Here is a 20964-nt window from a genome sequence, read left to right on the forward strand (position 1 = left end):
TTTCCTCATTCAGTCCTGTCCCGGGACCAGTGAGTAGCTTTAGAGGGGTTGTACCATAATAGACTTTTAGCACTTATCCATAGGATAGGTGATAAAAGTCTGATTGGTGGGGGTCTTACCATTGAGACCTACACTGATCCCAAGAATGGGGGAAGGGGGGAACGTGTCCCCCTCTTCTCATTGTGCGATCACCACTCCATTCAGTCTCCACTTCACTCCAGGTGGGTGCAGTGAGCCTATAGTGATAAGAAAAGAAGGACACAGGACCCCCATTCTCGGGATCAATGGGGGGCTCAGCTATCTACGGATACATGATAAAAGTCTATTGTAGTACAACTCCTTCGAATTACAGTCCAGTAACTCTCCATTATCTCCATTTATACTCCAGTCGCATCCACAGCTGCGTCGACAGCTCTGATGGTGCATGGTGCTACATCTCACACCTCACAGCAGTGTACATAAACCACTGTCCTTTTCAAGAGAAGGTTGGATGTGACTAAAGCAAAAGACATAATGCAACTCAAGATCAGTCCAAGGTGTAAAGGCCAGAGTTCCTATTAAAGGTGACAAACAGAAATGGTAAAGTTGGTTCTGCCCCCCATAAACATTTCCAACATGGAGTCATTCTTTGTACAATCCCTGTGCTAATCCGGTCTCATGTGGCGATCTATGACTTCACAGAGTTTCCTCTCACCTTTTTCTCTGGACTTGGGTCTTTCTTGGTCCCCCGAATGAAGTCACTCTTTCCTCTTAAGAACTGTTCATATTCGTATGGGGTCATATCGCCGTCCTCCATGAGAATGTGAGGGAGATGAGGCTCTGTACATACAATCAAGAAGTAATGATGTAGCAGGATGGAGATACAGAAAATGATAAATGTGCAGACCCGCCCATCCGCCATAGATCTAGCGATACACTGTAACGAGATCTGGTGGAGTAACATCTGTGGTGACAATATGGGAGACATGACAATGTGGCGGACTATTCATCATGAGTCTGAAGATCTAATGAACCATCTGCCGCATCCATAAAGTGCTCCTCCTCCCAGAAGGCTCAGATGTTGATGACTCCTCAAGAGGTCACCTTCGCTCCTGATATACTCTGTCAAAAAAATACTCTGGCCCCCAGAAGAAGTTGTCATTTTGCTGCTAAACCCGGCATGCAGTTTCATCTCAGGCAGATCTGTAAATGATGAGAGTTGTGGTGATTAGATGGACGGTCTTGTCACCTTAGGCCCTAAAAGTGGTTCCCCCTTGGCCTATAAGAGGCTCTCGGAGGCTCCTTGTGTGCAGTGACCTCTTCCTCCGCTTGTAGAGCTTGTTGGCCACTAGACGCCTCTACGATGCAGAGAAGAGATTTCACCCAGTGACCAGAGTCTGAGAGGGGTGCATTATTGGGATGTGAGAGGCTGGAGGGTCGTATCCATGAATTGTCCCCCCACCGGCCATTCTTTCTAGACTGTTAGGAGGTGTTGGGACCAGTGCATGCGGGCACACAAGGAGACCAGGCTCAAGACCCCCGACAGACCACCAGTAGAGAGGAGCATCTGACCAGACTGTTAGGAGGTGTTGGGACTAGTGGATGTGTAAGGGGCACACAAGGCGACCGGGCTCAGGACGCCCCCTACAGACCACCAGTAGAGAGGAGCGTCTGACCAGACTGTTAGGAGGTGTTGGGACTAGTGGATGTGTAAGGGGCACACAAGGCGACCAGGCTCAGGACGCCCTCTACAGACCACTAGTAGAGAGGCGCGTCTGACCAGACTGTTAGGAGGTGTTGGGACAGGTGGATGTGTAAGGGGCACACAAGGCGACCGTGCTCAGGATGCCCTCTACAGACCACCAGTAGAGAGGAGCGTCTGACCAGACTGTTAGGAGGTGTTGGGACAGGTGGATGTGTGAGGGCATACAAGGTGACCGGGCTCTGGACCCCCGACAGACCACCAGTAGAGAGGAGCGTCTGACCAGACTGTTAGGAGGTGTTGGGACAGGTGGATGTGTGAGGGCACACAAGGTGCCTGGGCTCAGCACACCCCCTACAGACCACCAGTAGAGCGGTGCATCTGACCAGACTGTTAGGGGTGTTGGGACCAGTAGATGTGTGAGGGCACACAAGGTGACCGGGATCAGGACGCCCCCTACAGACCACCAGTGGAGAGGACCATCTGACCAGACTGTTAGTAGGTGTTGGGACCAGTGGATGTGTGAGGGCATACAAGGTGACCGGGCTCAGGACGCCCCCTACAGACCAACAGTAGAGAGGAGCGTCTGACCAGACTATTAGGAGGTGTTGGGACCAGTGGATGTGTGAGGGCACACAAGGTGACCGGGCTCAGGACGCCCCCTACAGACCACCAGTGGAGAGGACCATCTGACCAGACTGTTAGTAGGTTTTGGGACCAGTGGATGTGTGAGGGCATACAAGGTGACCGGGCTCAGGACGCCCTCAACACACCCGGTTTAGTTTGGACACTGATAAAGTTTGTGTCTGGAGAACGTCTCAATCCTGCCTTTGCTGTGGAGTGGCACACTGCCCCCTGCTGGTGTGATGGTCTGGGGAGCCATTGCATATGATAGTCGGTCACCCCTAGTGGTGGTATGAGGGACAATGACATCTCAGCGATATGTTCAGGACATCCTGCAGCCATGTGTTCCTCTCATGGTGGCTTCCAGTAGGATAATGCTCGGCCGCACACACAAGGGGGTCCCAGGAAGCCCCCACAATATTGTCACACTTCTGTGGTTGCTGGCTTGCTAGATTTATCACCAATAGAACATGTATGGGGCTATATGGGACGCCAAATTTTACAGCCTATGGGTTTGCATGATCTAGAGGCTTAGTTACAGCAAATGTGGAGCGATACGCCGCAGGACACCATATGGAACCTGTACACCTCCGTGCCTTCTCATATTAGATCTTCTATCCAAGCTAGAGGTGGTACAACAGGGTACTAGAGCCTCCATGCCCCCGGATTACATCTTGTATTCAAGCTAGGGGCGGTATAACAGGGTACTAGAGCCTCCATGCCCCTGTATCACATCTTGTATCGAAGCTAGAGGCCGTACAACAGGATACTAGAGCCTCCATGCCTGCCCTTCTAGGGAATGGATTGGTTTTTCAGAATGTGTATATACAGTAATCCCTAGCAGATAGAAGGTCCTTACCGCTGGGGTGGATGAGGATCTCCACAGGACGGTCATACGTGTGCTTGTTGGCCAGCGTGATCATGATGCTCTTGGCAGAAGGAGCTGAGGGATCGGCATCTGCTCGGATCTCATGCGTGGGACTCTCCACACCTGAAACAAGGATTTGTGGTCTATATGACAGCAGGTCACCAGCGGCAGTCACTTCCTTCTCTCACTTCAGGCTACCTCTTGATTAACGGTCTTGTGGCGTATTCCATTATTCACCTTACACTTATTGGAGTATCGGATTAAAGGGTGTGTATAATTTTGCAATCATTGTTTTAATTCTTGAAGCAACTTTGCTAATAGTTTAGATTAAACATATCCTACTGTCTGAAGGATACAGCTCCCACAAGAAAAAAGGAAGTTAACCCTCTAGAATTCCCAGGATTTCTGCATTGATTACTAATGAAATGTTGATGGATTGCATATAAATCACAATTATGGACAAACACAATGACAGTTGTACTGGTCATGTCTTTTGTTGTAGTCATCTACAGTACAGGAAGGAAAAGTAAGTAAATCTCTGTGGTAATGACTTCTCCAAGAGCTAATTAGCAAAAGGTATTTCAACGAAGGAAATGAGATAGGAAGTGCGGGTTTCAAAGGTGCTTTGCACATTAAATAAAGTCACACAAAGCCTAGTAACTGACAGACCTGTTGTTCTCAAGACAGACTGGTGTGAACCATGCCTCAATATAAGCAACTTTCAGAAAATCTCAAAAGATGTTTTATAGAGAAACATCAAGCTGGAAAAGGCTACAAAAGCTAAAGACCTGGAGGTACATCAATCCACGGTTATAATTTTCAGAGGGAGAGCATTCAGGACTGTTCTACTTTACCCTTGAGCGTCATTTTATATCACTCCTAGAGCACAATGGCCAATCCTGAAGTAGGGGAGAAAGATCCCAAGAGGAACAGCAAAAGTGCTACAGAAGACTCTACAGACTGCAGAAACCTTTGTCCATGTGTCACCAATGGAGAATTGCGATCATGGAAGGATACCACGAAAGAAGGCACTGCTGGCCTGGCTAAAACAACATTATCTAAAGCTTATCGAGACCATCTGGATGTCCCACAATGCTTCTGGAAAATGTTCTATGGACATATGAGACAGAAAAATGGAAGAAGACAAACACTGCACACAAACACCCAAACCTAATCCAACTGTGAAGCTTGGTGGAGGGGACATCATAGTTTGAGGCTATGGTGGAGTGGACATCATGGTTTGGGGCTTGAGTTGAGGGGACATCATGGTTGGGGGCTTGGGTTGAGGGGGCTTCATGGTTTTGGCTATGGTGTAGGGGACATCGTGCTATGGGGCTATGGTTCAGGGAACCTCATGGTTTGGGGATATGGTGGAGGGAACATCATGGTTTGAGGCTTTGGTAGAGGAGGCATCATTGTTTTGAGCTTCTTTGCTCCTCAGGGTCTGGACACCTTGTGATCACTGAAGGAATAATGAATTCTATTGTGGATAAAAATGTATTGAAGGAGAATGTAAAGATAACAGTCCAGCAAGCTGAAGAGAAGTTGGATAATATAACAGACAATGACCCAAATCGCACAAGTAATAAACAAAAGAATGCTGTGCTTTGGAGATGACCTGAAGAGGGCTGTCCACACAAGGCATCCCAGAAATATTGGTGAACTGAAACACATTTACAGGGAGGAAGGGTCCAAAATCCCCCCTCAACATTGTACAAACCTTATTTGGAGATGCAGGAAAAATTTGGTGGAGGTGATCAATGCTAAAGGAGAATCTACAGATCATTAAAACAATGGTTCACTCACCTTTTCTCCATGTGCTGTGGATGATTACTCAGTGTTTTCAGACATGAGCGGTACAGCTTTCTGTGTTGATAGGTACATTGTGTTTGTCTATAATTATGACTTCAATATAATCAGACCATATTGTATTAGTAATCAGAGCAAAAATCCAGGAAGTTAAAGGGGTTCACTTACTTTTTCTTGCAACCTTATGTATGTCCATGGTTAATCACATCTCTCTACCCCCTGTCTGTATCAAGAACAGTAGAAGGGTGGAATGGATTACCACAGTACTGTAGGATCAGACAACACAGTAACATGGAGACACATGGGTCTGCACTGGAGCTGTATACACAAATCAGGAAGGTTTATTATAAGTGCAGTAATAAAAAGAAACAATTGATTGTAAAGGTAGACTATCCCTTTAAGTGTACCTGTGGCTCAGTCTATCCTGTAGGCTACATAGCTGTCACTTGTTCAGGAGACCGCTATCTCCCCCTCATACTCTGCCACACACTTAGGCTCAGCGGGTCCAGCTAACAGACAACTAATGTGTTTGGCCAGCTTTAGTGCAGAGTTGTAACTCAACTTTCCTTCCTTTGGGTCATAGATACAATTTATTGCACTTCTTCTGTATCTACATATCCTGGCCAAAGCCGAATGACTTGTTGGCACCTCCCTGGCAACCAGTGCCCGAGTACATGCCCCACCAGGCTCCTGAGCATTGTTTCTGGCTTAGTCCACCTCTACCTAAGCTTCAACACTGTCGCTCTTTGAGTCTAAGATTGATGGGTTAGGGTCAGCCCATAACTCCTCAGCTTTACTTATATTCCCTGCCCCCCATGTTTCACCGTTTCCATTTGGTGGCCACTTACCTGCTAACAGGTAGGGTGCTCTGATCTCCAAGTGGAAGGTGAGCTCGTACTCTGTGGCATTTACAGCCTCTGTTTCTAGTAAGGTCGCCAGGCAGAGCTTTTTGGTGCCGCTGCACAATCCAGCCTCTCTCCTGTGAGAACAGACCACATGTGAGGTCTACTTACCCGAGATACATGGGCAGAAGTGTTAGCATTGTACAATCCTGTCTACCTGTGGCTCAATCTTTTTCTACCCATCGCTAGTCTCTGTATGCCTGTAGCCCAGTGTGTGTATACTGGGGGCCAATCTCTGTCTACTTGGGGTTTAATCTATTCTCTACCTGGAGTCCAATCTCTGTCTACCTGCGGCTCAGTCTTTGTATACCTGATGCCTCAGTCTACGGCTACCTTAAGCCCGGCCTACATCTACCTGAAGCCCCGGCCTGCGTCTACCTGAAGTCCCGGCCTACATCTACCTGAAGCCCCGGCCTGCATCTACCTGATGCCCGGCCTGCGTCTACCTGACGCCGCGGCCTGCGTCTACCTTAGGCCCAGTCTCTGTCTACCTTAGGCCCAGTCTCTGTCTACCTTAAGCCTAGTCTCTGTCTACCTAAGACCCAGTCTCTGTCTACCTTAGGCCCAGTCTCTGTCTACCTTAGGCCCAGTCTCTGTCTACCTTAGGCCCAGTCTCTGTCTACCTTAGGCCCAGTCTCTGTCTACCTGAAACCCAGTCTCTGTCTACCTGAAGCCCAGTCTCTGTCTACCAGAGGCCCAGTCTCTGTCTACCAGAGGCCCAGTCTCTGTCTACCAGAGGCCCAGTCTCTGTCTACCAGAGGCCCAGTCTCTGTCTACCAGAGGCCCAGTTTCTGTCTACCAGAGGCCCAGTTTCTGTCTACCAGAGGCCCAGTTTCTGTCTACCAGAGGCCCAGTCTCTGTCTACCAGAGGCCTAGTCTCTGTCTACCTTAGGCCCAGTCTCTGTCTACCGTAGGCCCAGTCTCTGTCTACCTTAGGCCCAGTCTCTGTCTACCTTAGGCCCAGTCTCTGTCTACCTTAGGCCCAGTCTCTGTCTACCTTGAACCCAGTCTCTGTCTACCAGAGTCCCAGTCTCTGTCTACCAGAGTCCCAGTCTCTGTCTACCAGAGTCCCAGTCTCTGTCTACCTGAGGCCCAGTTTCTTCCTACCTTTTACACAGGCCGATAGTCACCCAAATAATCGCTTAAACAAGTGATTATGAGCGCCTGTTGGCCTGTCACAAGTCATTTTGTTTCAGTTGTCCCATCTAAAGCCACCCTTAGTCTCTGACTACCTGAGGCCCAGTCTGATTTGGCTCATCTACCCAGCAAATACTTTATGCCAATAACACATTGTGATTTCTTACAGTCTCAGTGGGGACACTGCAGCCAAGGTGCTATCTGTAGAGGTGTGTGACACTCGGGGGACACAAACTGGTGGAACGAGGACGCGGACGGCCCCACTGGAAAGTGTTGGGAGCTCAGAGGACGTGCTGATCAGTACTGATACACTTTCCTGGGCCGGCACTGCTCCAAGGTTGGCCACAAAAATGATTCTTTCTAAATCTTCATCCAGAAGAATCCTCCCTGTGCAATAAAAGAGCGAGAGTGGAAGTCACAAAAGGAGCATTCACTGCTGTAATTGAAGGTGTCAACAAAAATGATCACTACTGTTTTAATCTTTCAAGTGTAGTACTAACACTGACCAATAGGGGCCAGTCAGTTACAGGGGAGTTTGGGTCAGCAACAAAACCAGATCAATATGATTAACAGTGCCACCTGCAGGCTGCATGTATGTATTACACACATTTTTTGGAAATATTCTATATTTACATGTCCAGACATCAGAAAGGTCATTATTATTGTTAATTACAACTATTACTGTATTAGCTAAGAATATACAGGAGGTCTCAAAACTAAGGGAATGCCTAGAGAAAATGAAAATGGTGTGACAGACGGCATAAAATGTGGGGAAAGGGGAAAACCTGTTAGGCCGTGTCACCAACATGGTGGCTATCTTGGATTTAACTTCAGGTAGGTATGTTACACATCAGATGGGTAGCCGATTTCACCAGAAAAGCAATGGTATGCTTCATGTTATCATAACTTTATTTGTTCTCATGTTAAAACAGTGATTGTGATCTCAAGCAAAACATACTGAGACTGTCCTCACTTACGGTGCGGTGCGTGAAGCACACGTGTAATTGTAGAAGATTTCAACCAACACCACCCAAACAAACCTCCAAACGCTCACAGTGTAGATGCCAAGAAACAGGTTCTGTTGCCAATAAGCTGAAAGCCGGATAACCAAAAACCGCTTTGGATGCAGCGACATCGACCTCTGTTCTGGCCTCATTCGGGAACAGCCTACAGCGTAGCACTTGTCATCCGTCTCAGGAGTGGGGGGTTCGCTGTGCCTCAATTCAGCACATTTTGTCTATCCATAAGGGACCTTTCATACGAGATGCAATATGCCGTCCCTGAATTCCGCACCAAAATCCACACTGTATGGTGGCCAGCAATTGCAGGCACAGATGTCATTGATGTTAATGAGACCCCAGCCTGCAATTACCAGCGTTGGCCACTGCACAGAGGTCAGAGCTAACAGCTTCTACTCCATACCGTGTGTGTTGGCGCTGAGAGTTGGCGGTGGGTGCCCGGTCGGGGTCTCAAGCCGCAGACTTCAGCCGATCAACAATTGATGACCTATCCTCAGGATAGGTCCGCATTAGTATTTGCGCAAGCTTTTTAGAGGAAGACGTGTTTCCTTTATTACTGTGAGAGGATGAAACATTTTCTGATTTCTTTCCAGCAGATGGCGCCCCCCTCACTACAGACGTGTTGTCAGAGGTGCGGTTTCCACAGATTTGTCTTATCTTTGCAATATCGTTTCGGCCTCCCCCTCCCCCCCATGCCCAAAACTATATTTTAGCAATGTATTGAGCGTGCTTCTGGAGCGCCCCCTTCAGTGAGATGTCATCCAACCTGGTGACGTCCCGTAAACTGGTCACATGGGCTCATTCACAAGGGCGTATTGCGTATTTACTGTGTCAAAAATCGTCAGCTGTGAAACGACCCGCTGAAGTCAACGGGTTCTATTCACTGCATAACCTGCAGCGTATTTACCTTAGTGTGAATGAGCCCATACAGACAGACTGGCTGATGCCCGTGCCGCAGTCACCAGCAATGGGAGAGCAGGCTGGCCGGACTTGAACATGGCGGCCGCCGTATCCAGCAGGTACTGAAGAGCTTACGGTCAATTTTCTGGTTTCACATAAAATCACTTAATAGGAGAACGAATAAAGTTTCGGCACTTCTGGGACTTCCGGGATATTCAGCAGATTCTGCCCGCTGTTCTGTCTGCAGCAGAGAGACTTTCTAAAAAGCAATGACAGCAGCGCCCCCTACAGTCCAAATCTGCTATCAATCTCTGTGCATGTATCTAAACGTATCATGTGTGATACTGTCTACTGAGCTGTGTATCTAATCCTATCATGTGTGATACTGTCTACTGAGCTGCTGTATCTAATCTAATCATGTGTGATACTGTCTGCTGAGCTGTGTATCTAATCCTATCATGTGTGATACTGTCTACTGAGCTGCTGTATCTAATCTAATCATGTGTGATACTGTCTGCTGAGCTGTGTATCTAATCCTATCATGTGTAATACTGTCTGCTGAGCTGTGTATCTAATCCTACCATGTGTGATACTGTCTGCTGAGCCGTGTATCTAATCCTACCATGTGTGATACTGTCTGCTGAGCCGTGTATCTAATCCTACCATGTGTGATACTGTCTGCTGAGCTATGTATCTAATTCCATCAGGGGTGATACTATCTGCTGAGCTGTGTATCTAATCCTACCATGTGTGATACTGTCTGCTGAGCTATGTATCTAATTCCATCAGGGGTGATACTATCTGCAGAGCTGTGTATCTAAACCTACCATGTGTGATACTATCTGCTGAGCTGTGTATCTAATCCTACCATGTGTGATCTGATCTGCTGAGCTGTGTATCTAATCCTATCATGTGTGATACCATCTGCTGAGCTGTGTATCTAATCTATGTATGTGTAATACTGTCTGCTGAGCCGCTGTATCTAATTCCATCAGGGGTGATACTATCTGCTGAGCTGTTTATCTAATTCTACCATGTGTGATACTTTCTGCTGAGCTGTGTATCTAATCCTATCATGTGTGATACTGTCTGCTGAGCCATGTATCTAATCCTCTCCTGTGTGATACTGTCTGCTGAGCTGTGTATCAAATCCTACCATGTGTGATACTGTCTGCTGTGCTGTGTATCTAATCCTATCATGTGTGATACTGTTTGCTGAGCCATGCATCCAATCCTATTATGTGTGATACTGTCTGCTGAGCTGCTGTATCTAATCCTACCATGTGTGATACTGTCTGCTGAGCTGTGTATCTAATCCTATCATGTGTGATACTGTCTGCTGAGCCATGTATCTAATCCTATCATGTGTGATACTGTCTGCTGAGCCGTGTATCTAATCCTATCATGTGTGATACTGCCTGCTGAGCCGTGTATCTAATCCTATCATGTGTGATACTGTCTGCTGAGCCATGCATCCAATCCTATTATGTGTGATACTGTCTGCTGAGCTGCTGTATCTAATCCTACCATGTGTGATACTGTCTGCTGAGCTGTGTATCTAATCCTATCATGTGTGATACTGTCTGCTGAGCCATGTATCTAATCCTATCATGTGTGATACTGTCTGCTGAGCCGTGTATCTAATCCTATCATGTGTGATACTGTCTGCTGAGCCATGTATCTAATCCTCTCCTGTGTGATACTGTCTGCTGAGCTGTGTATCTAATCCTATAATGTGTGATACTGCCTGCTGAGCTGCTGTATCTAATCCTATCATGTGTGATACTGCCTGCTGAGCCGTGTATCTAATCCTATCATGTGTGATACTGTCTGCTGAGCTGTGTATCTAATCCTATCATGTGTGATACTTTCTGCTGAGCTGTGTATCTAATCCTACCATGTGTGATACTTTCTGCTGAGCTGTGTATCTAATCCTATCATGTGTGATACTGTCTGCTGAGCCATGTATCTAATCCTCTCCTGTGTGATAATGTCTGCTGAGCTGTGTATCAAATCCTACCATGTGTGATACTGCCTGCTGAGCCGTGTATCAAATCCTACCATGTGTGATACTGCCTGCTGAGCCGTGTATCTAATCCTATCATGTGTGATACTGTCTGCTGAGCCATGCATCCAATCCTATTATGTGTGATACTGTCTGCTGAGCTGCTGTATCTAATCCTACCATGTGTAATATATTATGCTGAGCCGCTGTATCTAAGCCCCTCATGCGTGGTACTGCGTCAGAAAACCCCAGATAGTCATGAGACGGCTGACCGGATAGACATGTGAGATAATATAAGGCGGTGATTATATTTTCTTTTCCTGTGATTAATCAGAGTGACCGCAGACCGTCCGGCGTATTCGCCACCTCTCTATTATCTGCGCCGCTCCGCCGCGCTCTGCCCATTATTCAGGTGTTGGTTCTCCGGCTGTTTTGACGCACAGGATTTCATCTCTGACCCTCATTATATTCTATCGACTCTACAGAACGCACCAGATTTCCTTGGCAACCCCGCTAGATGGCTGCCCTAATGGTTTCATAGCCACGATTAACCCGCCGCCGGGGAGAGGAACTTACATTTCCCCCGCTGTGCCGTTCGGTGACTAGAGATCCGAGCGCTCGAACTAATGACCTGGAAATGGTCCCGGCATCACGAGCGGCATATAATGGCCTCACACCAAACAGCGCAATAATACGGCTTAAAGGAGCGATGTCACGGAGGTAAATATGATTAATAAACGTCTGGACAGCACGAACCTACAGAAGACGTATCTAGTAGGGGCTTCTACCCAGCAGCTCTGTAGTGACACCTGCAGGTCACAGGTGGGACTGCACAACACTCAGTGTGGCTGCCAGTGAGCAGGAAATTGTGGAAATCAACCAATGTCCCCAAATTACCCAGAATCCACCATTGAAAACAACGTGCATGTATATGGAGGGCAATCAGGAAGAATGACTGTCAGATAACAAGCGTCCAGCCGGCAGCTATCAGAGGTGTAGGGTATATACACTCATTGTAGAAACACTCCGGAACCAGAAGTTGTCGTTTTGCTGTAAACTCGTCCTACTTGTCCATCTCGGGCAGATATACAAATGATGAGAGTTGTAGTGATTAGTAGAACTTCTTCTTCCACTTGTGTAGAGCTTGTTGACCACTAGACGCCTCTACGACGCAGAGAAGAGATTTCACCCCGTTACCAGAGTCTGAGAGGGGCGCATTATTGGGATGGGAGAAGCTGGACAGTCATATCGATGAATTGTCCCCCACCAGCCATTCTGTCCAGACAGTTAGGAGGTGTTGGGACCAGTGGATGGGGGCACACAAGGTGACCGGGCTCAGGGCGCCCCCTACAGACCACCAGTAGAGAGGAGGGTCTGACCAGACAGTTAGGAGGTGTTGGGACCAGTGGATGGGGGCACACAAGGTGACCGGGCTCAGGACGCCCCCTACAGACCACCAGTAGAGGGGAGAGTCTGACCAGACTGCTAGGGTTGTTGGGACCAGAGGATGTGTGAGGGCACACAAGGTGACCGGGCTCAGGACGCCCCCTACAGACCACCAGTAGAGAGGATCATCCGACAAGCACAAGCAGCTCCAACTGTTTCATTGTCCACCATCCAAAAACAGGGGGCACCATCATTACAGCCCTGTGTCTGTTGGAACTATTTTCAGGCACTTGGCTGAAGGACATTTGATCTCACGGCCCCCATTACATGTACGGCCTCTGACCCCCACTGTCACCTCCATTTGCAGTGATGTCATGACCGATGAAACTAAACTAGACTAAAAGTGGAATTGGGGTATCGTCAGCAATGCATCTGACTGATGATGGCCATGTTCATGTCTGGAGATCTCAGAGTGAGCGCCTCCATCCTGCCTTTGGTGTGGAGCGGCACACTGCCCCCTGCTGGTGTAATGGTCTGGGGGCCATCGCATACGACAATCGGTCCCCCCTAGTAGTGGTATGAGGGACAATGACAGCTCAGCGATATGTTCAGGACATCCTGCAGCCACATGTGTTCCTCTCATGGCGGCTTCCAAGAGGCATTTTCCAGCAGACTCAGTTGCAACAAATGTGGAGTAATACCATACGGAACCTGTATGCCTCCATTTCCAGCCAAATCACATCTTGAATCTAAGCTAGAAGTGGCCCAACAGGGTACTAGAGCCTCCACTCCTGTCCATATCACATCTTGTGTCTAAGCTAGAGGCGGACCAACAGGGTACTAGAACCTCCATGCCCCTCCCCCTTGTATCACATCTTGTATCTAAGCTAAAAGTGGACCAACAGGGTACTAGAGCCTCCATGCCTGCCCATATCACATCTTGTGTCTAAGCTAGAGGCGGACCAACAGGGTACCAGAACCTCCATGCCCCTCCCCCTTGTATCACATCTTGTATCTAAGCTAAAAGTGGACCAACAGGGTACTAGAGCCTCCATTCCTGCCTGTATCTCATCTTGTATGTAAGCTAGTGGCGGCCCAGCAGGGTACTAGACCCTCCATGCCCATCCGTATCACATCTTGTATCCAAGCTAGAGATGGTACAACAGGGTACTAGAGCCTCCATTCCTAGCTATAACACATTTTGTATCTAAGCTAGAAGCAGCTCAACAGGGTGCTAGAGCCTCCATGCCTGCCCATATCATATCTTGTATCCAAGCTAGATGCGGTGCAACAGGGTACTAGAGCCTCCATGCCCTCCCGTTTCACATCTTGTATCCAAGCTAGAGGTAGTACAACAGGGTACTAGAGCCTCCATGCCCGTATCACATCTTGTATCCAAGCTAGAGGCGGTACAACAGGGTACTAGAGCCTCCATGCCCCCTGTATCACATCTTGTAGCCAAACTAGATGTGGTACAACAGGGTACTAGAGCCTCCATGCTCACCAGTATCACATCTTGTATTCAAGCTAGAGGTGGTACAACAGGGTACTAGAGCCTCCATGCCTCCCCTGTATCACATCTTGTATCCAAGCTAGAGGCGGTACAACAGGGTACTAGAGCCTCCATGCCCATCCGTATCACATCTGGTATCCAAGCTAGAGGCGGTACAACAGGGTACTAGAGCCTCCATGCCCGCCCATATTACATCTTGTATCCAAGCTAGAGGCGGTACAACAGGGTACTAGAGCCTCCATGCCTGCATGCATTACATTTTGTATCCAAGCTAGAGGTGGTACAACGGGTACTAGAGCCTTCATGCCCATCCGTATCACATCTGGTATCCAAGCTAGAGGCGGTACAACAGGGTACTAGAGCCTCCATGCCCGCCCGTATTACATCTTGTATCCAAGCTAGAGGCGGTACAACAGGGTACTAGAGCCTCCATGCCCCCCGTATCACATCTTGTATCCAAACTATAGGCGGTACAACAGGGTACTAGAGCCTCCATGCCTTCCCGTATCAGATCTTGTATCCAAGCTAGAGGAGGTACAACAGGGTACTAGAGCCTCCATGCCCCCGTATCATATCTTGTATTCAAGCTAGAGATGGGTACTGAAGTATCGCAGCTTACGGCCCTACTACAGATGTTACATTAGGACCCTGCAGCTTCAGGGAATGACTCTGCATGATAAGATTAGATACACAGCTCAGCAGCCAGTATCACACATGATAGGATTAGATACAGCGGCTCAGCAGATCAGATCACACATGCCACGATTAGATACATAGTTACATAGTAATGATGACATTGCACGGATGGTTCTGACCCCTCCTCATTGTCCAGTCTCACCGTTCCCGTCAGGCAGTCTTCCGCTGGACAAGCTGCAGTAATCATAGTAGTTCTCATCCATTTTGGCTTTGTCTTTAATCTGGACGGTGATGATACGTCTGCAAATAACGGCCTCGAAGCCGACCACCACCGTGTGCTCGTTCAGCGGGAATACAAAGAGTGCTACAGGGAAAAATGAAGAACAGTCATTGCTGATACTGACATACTAGAGGCGATCATGAGTGCACTAGTAATTATTAGGAAATTATAGTACCAGTGTTTCTGGTGGTGCAATGCACCACAGTTCTGCTACATCCATTATGATCCCCACACATCACACACACAGCTCTACTACATCTATCTTGATCCCCACACAAGACACAAACACAGCTTGGCTCCTTCCACAGCAGTCACATCACCACCGGTCCTTTAGCTCACCCGATCTCTGTGGTGGTGGTAGGTCGGTGTCTTCTGTCAGGACTGCTGAGTTGTGTCTGAGATAAAAACGGCTTAGCTTTATTCTCATTTTGTTATTTTTGTCTAACTATGTTGTTGTTCTGTCAGTCAGGCTCTGTGTTTTAGATATCCAATCACCAGGGGGCGGAACATGAGAAGAACCCACATACAGTACTTTATACCAAACTGCAAAATGGCTCCTCTCACAACAATGACGTCACTGCAGGTCCTTTAGCCCACCGCATCTCTGCGGTGGCAGTAGGTAAGTGTCTTCTGTCAGGACTGCTGAGCTGTGTCTGAGATAATAACGGCTTAGTTGTATTCTCATTTTGTTATTTTTGTCCTCCCCTTTTCAAGAGCCCTAACTGTGTTGTTCTTCTGTCGGTTAGGCTCTGTGTTTTATATATGTTGTAGGACCTTCAATGACCTCAGCAGGGGGTGGAGTAATGACACCACCAGGGGTGGAGCATGAGAAGCACTCACATACTAACTGACAAGTGGTTGTTAGTAGTTTGATCAGTGCCTTCTCCTCCACTTCTGTTTCACACATGTATTTTTCTGAGCTAGAGCCCTGCTTTAAATTAGACAGGGAAGCCAGATCTAAAGTCTGTTCTGAGCTTCTTGGTTCACAAATAGAATGCCAGAAATACAGTGAAGACTGACAAATAGTTAGAGCAAAACAGGGAAGAATAAAACTCTACATGGACATTTATTTGCAGGATGGATTGCGCCGCACTAGAATGGAAATCATCTAATCTGTATGTGTATGAGAATGTCTCCCCTCCCAGCGGACTCACTGAGATCCTTCACAGTCAGACCGGTGGCTCCTGCTCAGATACCGTGCGTTTGTAGCTGCTCTCATGTAGTTGGGGGAAGTTACGCTATGACAGACGCGTTGGGACTGCAGGACGATCTGTATCTATAGCACATTGTGATCCCTATAGGGGGAGGCATGGCATGAGGGTCCACTAAAATGTCATCACATTCTGTATTATGTCTTGATCAGCCAGATCTGCCATTCAGGGGTCTGGGAAAGCTGGGTGAAGCCCCCTCTCATTTACGGCCACATTAGTAGTCACCCAGAATTGCTGATAGAAGTGCATAAATGGTCGCTTTGACACTTGGCACAATGCGGCGGCCGCTCATGTGTTGCACTCCCCACTTACAACAGATGGGATTCATTTGTGTCCTATATCACACAGTCTGATGGTGGCGTGTGTGACAGCATCACAGGAGGATCTGGATTCCTGCATCGCTGGTGCTTTTAAGTAGAACCCCGATTTCAAAAAGTTGGGGCGCCGTGTAAAATGTAAATAAATTTAAAGAAATAAAGAATGTAATGATTTGGAGATCTCATGTAACCAGATTTTATCCCCAGTAGAAGCCACCCTGTTTCCCTGAAAATAAGACATACCCTGAAAATAAGACATATCATGATTTTCCAGAATTTTTGAGGATGCAAAATGATTTTTCAGGCTTTTTGAGGATGCTTGAAATAAAAGCCCTACTCCAAAATTAAAGGGGTTGTCCCGCGCCGAAACGGGTTTTTGTTTTTTTTTAACCCCCCCCCCCGTTCGGCGCGAGACAACCTCGATGCAGGGGTTAAAAAAACAACCCGCACAGCGCTTACCTGAATCCCGGCGGTCCGGCGTCTTCATACTTACCTGCTGAAGATGGCCGCCGGGATCCTCTGTCTCCGTGGACCGCAGGGCTTCTGTGCGGTCCATTGCCGATTCCAGCCTCCTGATTGGCTGGAATCGGCACGTGACGGGGCGGAGCTACACGGAGCCGGCATTCTACACGAGCGGCCCCATAGAAGACTGCAGAAGACCCGGACTGCGCAAGCGCGGCTAATTTGGCCATCGGAGGGCGAAAATTAGTCGGCTCCATGGGAACGAGGACGCCAGCAACGGAGCAGGTAAGTATAAAACTTTTTATAACTTCTGTATGGCTCATAATTAATGCACAATGTACATTACAAAGTGCATTATTATGGCCATACAGAAGTGTATAGACCCACTTGCTGCCGCGGGACAACCCCTTTAAGCCCTGCTAACAGTTAATTTAAAAAGTCCATTTAAATAGTGTCCAGGCAGCTATACATGTAAAAAAGTTAAACCTTTTTGAACAAAAATTAATATAAGACACTGTCTTATTTTCAGGGAAACACGGTATCAGAGGGGAGCGGAGACATTGTTCCATTTCATTTAAAGAAATAACTCCTTTATAAATTGATGGGAGCAACACATCTCACAATAGTCGGGCGGACAGTGTCTACCGTTGTGTAGCATCACCTCTTCTTTATACAACAGTCTGTAAACTTCTGGGAAGTGAAGAATCCTGTCCCGGTCTTGTCTGATGTCGGACTCTCGCTGCTCTACAGTTCTCCATCTTCTTTGCCGGATTTTTCTTTCATTATGCGCCAAGTGTTCCCTACTGGTGAAAGGTCTGAACTGCAGGCGGACGGTTCACCCCCGAACTCTTCTTCTGTGAAGCCATGCTCTTGTGATGGATGCAGTATGCGGTTTAGCATTGTGTTGCTGGAATATACAAGGCCTTCCCTGAAAGAGACGTTGTCTGAACGAAGCAGATGTTGTTTTACCACCTCTATATACTGCTCAGCATTGATAGTGCCTTTCAGGATGTGTAAGCTGCCCATGCCATAGGCACTAATGCCACCCCATGCCATCAGAGAGGCAGGCTTTTGAACTGTGTGCTGACAACAAAAAAGTTTTCCATTTTGCCTCAGTCCATTGTCAATGAGCTTTGGCCCAGAGAAGATGCCGGCGTTTCTGGATTATGTTGATGTATGGCTTCTTCTCTGCATGATGCAGTTTTAGGGCGGCTTCAGTCGACCATATTTCGGCCGGGTTTTCACGCCTGGCCGATATACGGTGTCCCTCTTTACAGGGGGAGGAGACTGGAAGAGCAGGGAGCACTGCACTGAGTTTCTGCCCCTCTCCGCCCCCTTTCCTCCCCTCGCCAGTATTTGCAATAGGAAGGGGCAGGGTGGGCGGAGCTAAGTTCCGTAACTTAGCGCCCCCTCTCCCACCCCCTCCCATTGCAAATAGGGGCGGAGAGGGGGTGGAAGCTCGGTGCACTGCTCCTGGCTCTTCCAGCCTCGTCCCCCTGCAGAGAAGGACACCATATATCGGCTGGGTGTGAAAGCCCGACTGATATACGGTCGTCAGAATAAGCCCTTAACTTGTATTTGTGGATTGCACAGAGACTTGTGTTCACAGACAATGATTTCTGGAAGTATTCTGAGCCCATGCAGCGATTACATTACAGAATCATGCCTGTTTTTAATGCACTGCCGCCTGAGGGTTCGTAGATCTCCAGCATCCAATATTGACCGTCGGCCTTGTCTTTTGTACATATGAACTTCTGCAGATCCTCTGAACCTTTTGATGATATTATGAGCTGTAGATGGGGGAGATTCAAAGTCTTAGCAATATTACGTTGACGAACATTTTTCTGAATTTGTTCCACAATTTTAGATGCAGTTTCTCACAGATTGGGGACCTCTGCCCATCTTTGTTTCTGAGAGATTCTACCTCTCTAACATGCCCTTTTTATACACAGTCATGTGACTTATTAGAATATTGACCGTCGGCCTTGTCTCTTGTGCACATGAACTTCTGCAGATTCTCTGAACCTTTTGATGATATTATGAGCTGTAGATGGGGGGAGATTCAAAGTCTTAGCAATTTTACGTTGACGAACATTTTTCTTAATTTGTTCCACAATTTTTACTTGCAGTTTTGCACAGATTGGTGACCTCTGACCTCTGACCATCGTTGCTTCTGAGAGACTCTGTCTCTCTAAGGGCTCCTGCACACTTGCGTTTTTCTTTCGCGTTTTTTTTCATGCGATTGTCAATGGGACTTTCTAATGTTAAAAACGCATCGCACAAAAATTGCAAAGCACCAACTAGTGATACTTTTTTAACTTTTTCATGTAGGCGCCTTTATGAAGTATTACTAAATACTGCAAATTATTTGGGCACTATATGGTGATGCTATACGGCCTCTATATAGCAGTATTATCTTGCCACTATACGGCTGCATGACGGCTTCTTGGTAGAGTATTATTCGAGAATGCATATTATTTAAGCACTATACAGTGCTTATGTGGCCAGTATATGGTGGTATTATGCTGCACTATGTGGCAGTATTATATAAGCTCCTTGAGGATGTATTATTTGGATACTGCAACCTCGGTATTATACCGGTATTATGAAATTATGTAGTCAATATATGGGATTGTTATGTGGGCTTCTTGAGGGAGTATTCTTTGAATACCGCACACTATTTGGGCACCATATCGTGATATTATGTGATCAGTATATGGCAGTATTAGCTTTTCACTATATGGCAGTATAATGCAGCCTCTTTAAGAGAGCACTGTTGAAGAATGTCTACTTTTGGGCACTATACAGTGATTACTGGATGTGGCGGGTATTTGGCACTACGTGGCAGTAATATATATAATAAGCTCCTTGAGCGAGTAATAATCATGTACTTAATATTATTTGAGCGCTATATGGTGAAATGATGTGGCCTGTGTACGGCATTATTGTCTGGAGTTTGTGAGCTTCCTGAGAAAGTACTGTTTGGATACTGTATGTTACATAGGTACTATCTATGGTAATTTGTGGCCAGTAGATGACAGTATTATATGGGCTCCTTGAAGGAGTATTATTTATATACCGCACACTTGTAATGTAACCAATAAATGGCAGTACTATATTGACAAAATATGGCCATATTGGGCTGAAATAATATAAAACAAGGCAAGCTGTGGATCTACTTTGCTTATTGCTCTGGCCTCATTTTTTAGAAAACCGTCCGTCCGATAAGAACATCAGCACAGGGCCCCACTTTGATTTTTGCTCTGGGGCTTTCTTTCTATGTTTGCCTGCAGACAAGACATAACACACACTGGGCAATGCAGTACAGCACAGGGAGCCTTACCTTCTACAGGTTGAGCCTCTGGGTTACTGTAGGTGAGCGAGGCCGTCATCCCCAGGGCATAGCCGCTGACGCAGGAGCTTATCTCTGCTGACGTGAGAGGCAGGGGGGCGCCGGTGAATCGGTTCATCAGACCGGGCATCCTGGCTTCTGCTGCAGCCCTGGTGGAAAAGATATAGTATAAGGAACAGAGCCCAACGTAACACATGGAGGCCGCAGCTCTTCAGTTATAGGCATGCTGGCACTTGTAGTGTCAATAACATGGGACAGATATTCTCCATGGCATGTTATTTGTGCTTTCAGCAGTTGTCACTTCCCTTTCCCCGCTCTCCTTGGCTGCTTGTACAAAATGCATTGCTTAGCATTGAGAAATGGCATACATTTACATCATATGGATGGCGCAGGCCCAAAATGGTACATATAAATAATGCAGTTCGCCACGCAAAAAACAAGTCCCTGTATGGCCACATCAACAAACAGTAACATAGGGATTTTTCAGCCTAACATACTATGTCCATCTAGTCAAGCCTATTACCCCCCATGGTTAATCCAGAGGAAGGCAAAAAAAAGCTCAATGTGGCAGAAGCCAATTTTACCAATTTTAGGGTACAAAACTCCTTCTTGACTCCAATCTGGAAATCAGAATAATCCCCGGATCACCGACCCTTCTGAGTAATCAGTGATCTAACATGTAATATTATAACGCTCCAGACTAGAGATGAGCGAGCATACTCGTTAAGGACAAATACTCGAGCGAGTATTGTCCTTTTCGAGTACCTGCCTGCTCGTCAGAAAAGATTCCGGTGCAGGCAGGGGTGAGCGCTGTGTTGCAGGAGGGAGTGGGGGGTGGGGAGAGAGAGAAAGAGATCTCCCC

At 47.2% G+C, this 20964-nt stretch overlaps 1 protein-coding gene across 1 annotated transcript in view; it reads right to left on the reverse strand.

The window, feature by feature from the left end:
* Window positions 1–20232, reverse strand: part of VWA5B1 (von Willebrand factor A domain containing 5B1) — a 94729-nt gene extending 74497 nt beyond the window's left edge. The window contains exons 1-6 of the mRNA XM_066572618.1: window positions 20094–20232; window positions 14683–14844; window positions 7189–7408; window positions 5831–5961; window positions 3165–3296; window positions 695–819 (exon numbers count right to left, since the gene is read on the reverse strand). Of these exons, the coding sequence (XP_066428715.1) occupies window positions 695–819; window positions 3165–3296; window positions 5831–5961; window positions 7189–7408; window positions 14683–14844; window positions 20094–20232 (909 nt within the window). The remainder of the gene's footprint in view (window positions 1–694; window positions 820–3164; window positions 3297–5830; window positions 5962–7188; window positions 7409–14682; window positions 14845–20093) is intronic.
* Between the last annotated feature and the right edge of the window lie 732 nt (window positions 20233–20964).

This window comes from Eleutherodactylus coqui, chromosome 6 (assembly GCF_035609145.1).
Source record: "Eleutherodactylus coqui strain aEleCoq1 chromosome 6, aEleCoq1.hap1, whole genome shotgun sequence".
In the NCBI taxonomy this organism is placed as follows: Eukaryota; Metazoa; Chordata; class Amphibia; order Anura; family Eleutherodactylidae; genus Eleutherodactylus; species Eleutherodactylus coqui.